The 5,761-nt window shown below is 39.8% G+C and overlaps 1 protein-coding gene across 1 annotated transcript; it reads left to right on the top strand.

The window, feature by feature from the left end:
- The first annotated feature begins 3,310 nt into the window (after window positions 1–3,310).
- On the top strand, window positions 3,311–5,721 carry MSL2 (male-specific lethal 2 homolog (Drosophila)). Its single transcript, XM_009323995.1, has one exon. The coding sequence runs from the start codon at window positions 3,386–3,388 to the stop codon at window positions 4,901–4,903; it is 1,518 nt and encodes a 505-aa protein (XP_009322270.1). The 5' UTR covers window positions 3,311–3,385; the 3' UTR covers window positions 4,904–5,721.
- The last annotated feature ends 40 nt before the right edge of the window (window positions 5,722–5,761 follow it).

Below are 5,761 nucleotides of genomic sequence, written 5' to 3'. Positions count from 1 at the left end.
TCTCCCATGTAGGTTGCCTGGCATTTACTGAGGGTAGAATTTGCTCTGTTCTTTCCTTCAGTGAGAGCACGTGAAGTGTTCTGTCTTGTCTGTCCATCTGTTTTTTTCCTCAAAGCTTCTGGAAATTTAAATTTTCCAGTATCCTCTTTTAGCATTCATACCCATTCAACAGTTTCAGCCAAGTTTATTTTGGGAGAAATGGTTGGTGATGACTTTTTTTTATTATTATTATTATTATTTAAAAATAAAAGTTAAAGTTGTGACTGTATATTGTTTATTTGGTCCCATCTCTGGAGTATTTTAGTGCTTCATCATCTGTAAAGCATTGATCATCATAACTCACACTCATCATAGGTAGCAAAAAGAGGCTAAAGATGGGCCAAGGAGCACACCCAACTGCTTTGTTTCATTGGGTATTAATGCTGGTGGGCTTTTGGCACTGGAAGTGGTGTGGATGCGTGTAGTTGTACGATGGCTTCTGAAGTCTCAAAGCATTAAATGAACGAGGGTTAGGTGTGTTTGCCTCCTGCATTGGTCAGGGCATGGCTTTCTGCTTATCCTGTTAGAAAGACTCAAGATCCAGAAGGGACGGAGAGTTGTTTGTGAACTCTTTCTGCTGAAGGACATGACTTCTGAGACTAGCTGATGTTCTTTTTGTTCTTCTCCATGGGAGTTAGGGACTTTTCTCACAAAATCAAATCCAATCTTAGGACCAGGATGGACATCTCTACCTGCATTATTGTCTATATAGTGTCATTTAAAGGGAACTTTAAAAAAGAAAAATCCACTGCAGATTGGATTGTGTGACTTCATGTTCCATCTGTTGGCTTTAAATCTTCACTGCTTAATGTGAAGAGTGTTTTGCTACTCTACTGAGTCTTCTCATGGTGGGGTCTTGTGGAGTCACTCTTCCTCAGTCAGCCCTTCCCCATTAGATTAGCAAAGAAACATTAAATACCTAGTCTCTGATCGTGAAGTGCCTTTCCCATCAAGTATCGCTGTAACTGTGCTTTGAACCTTTCTCTGTTCTACAGCTTCTCCTATTCCATGTTCCTCCTGCAGTGCTTTCAATTAGCTTGTTCAAATACTGTGCATTTCCCTACGGCCCTTGTTCCAGTCGTGCTGTAATGACAGTTCTCATTATTTGACATTGTGTAGATGTGTGCCACCTGCCAGCTTTCTAAACAATTATATTTTCTCTCAATTTATTAAAAAAATACTACATAATGATGAGTTCAGCACTGACTCTTGTTATTTGTTGCTCAAAAACCAGTTTACATCAAGCCACTTTTACTGAAAGACAGCTCAGATGGAGGGCTGGAGCAGCCCTTTCCCAAAGAGGTACCAAGGGATCGGATTTCAAAGGGAAAATGAGGTAGTCTGCTCACTCACGAAATTCAACAGTGTTGCAGAATTACTGTGCTGATGCAAATTTCCTATTTAAACACACAGAAAAAGTTGCATTTTCAAAAGTAGTTTGATTAGTGAAAAGTTTGGAGGGTTAGGTTATAAAAGGGGTAGAAGATTTTGACAAAAGCTACAGAGTGAGTGACAGGTTTCATATTTCAAGTGCTACTACAGCCGAGGGTTAGTATAGTATGTCTTCTTCTGCCTGAGGCCTCGGGTTCTCGACTGAGGTAATACAGGTAATAAGGTAATACTAAGGCTTTATTACTTGGTTGATAACTCAGTCCACTTGACTAGGTCCAGTTAATTATATCCCTTCAAAGCGCTATCACAAGAATCTGTTTCGGAAGGTCCGTGTGATTAAAATTCCCTTGGCAAGGGAGTGATGAGAAAAAGTATCTTTATAGTTGATACGATTTTTTTACTCAGTCTGTTTTAATATATGCACTTTGCTTTGTCATCCCAAATAGTTTCATTTGTTCGTAACAGCATGTTTTCACTTTGGAAAATCTGGGTGAGAATTCACTGGTGGTTGTAAATCATCCAACAGAGACTCCTTATGGGGAGAAAGGTCTGATCAAAGCTGAAAATCTGCTGCTTGGAAAGGAGGGGAAACCTGTTGCTGTAGATTACTATAGGTACTCTGAAATTTAATTTAGGTGTTAGAATATCTTTCTGGCCTAGAGCTGGCTAGAAATAGCAAAGCAATACTGTCATTTTCTGGATCTAGTTACTAGTTGGTTTATTTCTACGCAGAGTTTCACTTACCTCTGTTCTTTCATATTTTATCTTTATGTGTTATTTGGTTTGTTCTTAAATAAAAACAAAAACATTCTTCCAGGTTTTTACAGTTTCAGAGATCTGGAGACACAACCTTCCAGATTGTCAGTACTGGGTGCCTGAAACTGTCTCTGCTGTCAGGTGTGTTGATTCCTTTAGCAACTGGTTTTTATTAGTTTTTTATTTTTAACAGTAAGATCTCAGAGAAAATCCTTTCTTCTGATTTCTTCACTCCTGCCCAGGACATGAGCTGTTGTTGACACTTTAAAGTATTTAAGCATCATGGCTATAGACAGTACCACTATTTTAAGTATTATTTCACTGATATGTGTCTGTGAATTGGAAAACTGGGAGCCACCACTCCCCAGGATATGTTAATAGTCGCCTTGTTGCACCTTCTGGTTTGGCACAAGAGTAATCTATTTGAGAGCAATATAGTCTTTTTTTATTATTATTTTTATTCAAATATATTACTAGGTGTTTTATTCAGTGTTTGTAAGAATTCATGGGATCCATTTAACTCTTTTTGTTGCTTGCAAAGTTAAAAACTCTGTGCTTTATTCATGGCATTGACTGTCACAAAGCTAGGCTCTATTTTTAGTTCCAGCTAAATGAAAAGCAAAACAAAGTCTGCTGTTTCTTCTTTCCTTTTGGGGTTGATATTTCATCATTTTTACATTCCTTTTAGAGTTTTCCTCTGCTCCATTGCCATTTGTTTTCACTAATTTCATTAAAATCTCTGCAGTAGCTCTTCATGGGAGTTTATTGTTGTGTTTTTGGTAAATTCCTAAAAATCTGTGTTTTGTAAGTTTCAGTGGAAGAAACTGCTGAAGGGGACGAGGGTAGTGTTTTAGTTGAGAGTGTTTCTAAAGGCTGCAGCAGCACAACAAATTATGATGTGATGGTTTTCTTCTATTTTTTTTTTATTATTTAATGTTGTTTTAAAACCAGATATGGCAGCTGTGAAAATTTTTACAGACTGTTGTCTGGATGGTATGTTTTCTTGTGACTTACTGAACTTTTTCAGGCAATTTTTTTGATAGTACAACAAATTCATCCCGTCCTATCCTGGAAGCCTGCCTTGAGTCCATTGTAATCTTTCTCTCTTTTTTCCTTAGGAAATTTGCTACAAGACCCTATTGCTCCTACCAACTCCACATGTCAGCATTATGTCTGCAAAACTTGTAAAGGCAAGAAGATGATGATGAAACCCTCATGTAGCTGGTGCAAGGACTACGAACAGTTTGAGGAGAATAAGCAGCTAAGCATCTTAGTGAACTGCTATAAGAAACTCTGCGAATACATAACGCAAACTCCACTGGCACGAGATATTATCCAAGCCGTTGATTGTTCTGCAGATCTTTTGGCTTTGCTCAAAGATGGATCACCACTCCACGAAGAGACGGAAAAATCTTCCGATACAGCCTTGGCTTTGTGTTTGACACATTCCCCCGTACCTTCAACCTCAGAACTCACAACTGATCCTCCAGCTAGTTTTACATCAATACCTGAAAGCACACACAACATTGATATTAGAGGTTCTGTTATCAACGGGTTGCCCAATTGTAATGGGCTTTCGGTAGATAAACTTGGAGTGAATATTCCTTCTCCTGAACACGCAAACACAATTGATGTCTGTAGTACTGGAGAGTATATAAAAACTGAAGATATCTCTAGCAGCCTGCAGCCTGTGTGTGATACAGTTTCTACTAGTGACTTGTGTACGACAGGCATCGACATCTGCAGTTTCAGTGAAGATATAAAACCAGGTGGCTCGCTTCTCCTTAGTGTTGAGGAAGTTCTCCGGAGCTTAGAGACCGTTTCAAATACTGAAGTCTGTGATTCTAATTTGCAGCCCAGCTTGGAAGCAAACATGACTAATGGCCCTTTCCTGCAGCTTTCTCCCCCACCTCTTAGCCATAACATTTTCATGTCCACAGATGCTTCTCCTCACGGAATCTCCTGTACAGCGGCGACGCCTAAGGTAGTTAAGTTAAACAGAAAGCGATCTCGATCAGAAAGCGACAGTGAAAAGGTTCAACCTCTACCCATTTCCAGCATCATCTGTGGCCCAACATTGGGAGCATCAGCTCCTGTAACAGTGAAACAGGAAAATAAAATGTCTTTGCAGCCTATTGCAACTGTACCTAACGGAGGCACTACTCCCAAAATAAGTAAAACTGTGCTCCTGTCTAACAAAAGCATGAAAAAGAATTTAGAACATGCCCCTAAGAAATCTCACCCGAAAGCCAAACCAGGGGTGCTGAAAACAAAAGACAAAGCAAAGGAGAAAGTTCCTAGCAGTAACGTTATGCCAGGAAGCCCAACAAAAACTGTGTATAAAAAGCCACAAGAAAAGAAAGGGTGTAAATGTGGTCGTGCCACCCAAAATCCAAGTGTTCTTACATGCCGTGGCCAACGCTGCCCTTGCTATTCTAACCGCAAAGCCTGCCTTGACTGCATATGCCGTGGCTGCCAAAACTCATACATGGCTAATGGGGAGAAGAAGCTGGAGGCATTTGCAGTGCCAGAAAAGGCCTTGGAGCAGACTCGGCTTACTTTGGGCATTAATGTGACAAGCATTGCGGTGCGCAATGCCAGCACAAGCACCAGTGTAATCAATGTGACAGGGTCACCAGTAACTACGTTTTTAGCTGCCAGTACACACGATGATAAAAGTTTGGATGAAGCTATAGACATGAGATATGACTGTTGAATCTTTCTTTCTTTTCCCTGCCGTCAGTAGGGGAACTGCTACAGTTTTAAGGCAGCTATGGTTCTGTTTAACTTGCTGGAGCTCCTGCGTTTAGATCACTTGTATCAAGTGTTTTTCATTGCTATGTTATGTGTATTAGTGTCTGGGAAATAGTTGCAGATAATGGAGGAGTTACCCTAAAACTGTTTTTAGTTCTTACAGCACCTCATAGTTTGAGATCAATTGCTGATGTAAATGATTTTATCACAAGATCTTTGGCAAGGAATTTATTAACCTCATTGTACTTGGTCATGCTTTGTGCTCAGTCAAAGCTTCTGCTTAAATGTAGAAAAGTGGTATCTAGTTAGTCCATCTAAACTGTGCTAGATTATGATGTAGAAAAGTAATTATTGATTAGTTACAGTCACCATTACTAGAAAAATCACCTAATATTCCTGTAGGAAATGCGGCATTGAGCTGGAGAATACAGTTGGAAAAGGGTAGATAATTTCTGATTGTGAGAATTGGTTATCTACTCTATGGAACAGTTTAAAACTAAAAAAGTTTAGTAATATATTGAGAAAGCTAATAGCCCAAAAAGCAGCTCAGTCTCCAGACAAGGGTCAGGAAGATCAGTTGGTTAGATATGAACATCAAACTGCCGACTCAGATACACCGTCCCCGTTAACAACATCATTCATTTTTTTGTTTTCTTGACAATTCCACAGGTCACGTTCCTGATCAGCTATGCCCTCTGTGCCAACTCCGTTTGTTTGACACGTTACTGACTATTTTGGCTGGGGGGAGAAAATTACTTGTACACAAAGAAGGCTCAAGTTTTATTACCACCATTCTCTTCCCCCCCCCCCCCCCCCTCTT

The sequence above is a fragment of the Pygoscelis adeliae genome, unplaced genomic scaffold, assembly GCF_000699105.1.
Source record: "Pygoscelis adeliae isolate BGI_AS28 unplaced genomic scaffold, ASM69910v1 Scaffold485, whole genome shotgun sequence".
NCBI classification, from domain to species: Eukaryota; Metazoa; Chordata; class Aves; order Sphenisciformes; family Spheniscidae; genus Pygoscelis; species Pygoscelis adeliae.
This window is presented reverse-complemented; position numbering and strand designations above follow the sequence as displayed.

What these genes read in the sequence shown, in the direction of transcription:
- MSL2 (XM_009323995.1), top strand. Translation starts at nt 3,386, where the DNA reads ATGATGATGAAACCCTCATGTAGCTGGTGCAAGGACTACGAACAGTTT.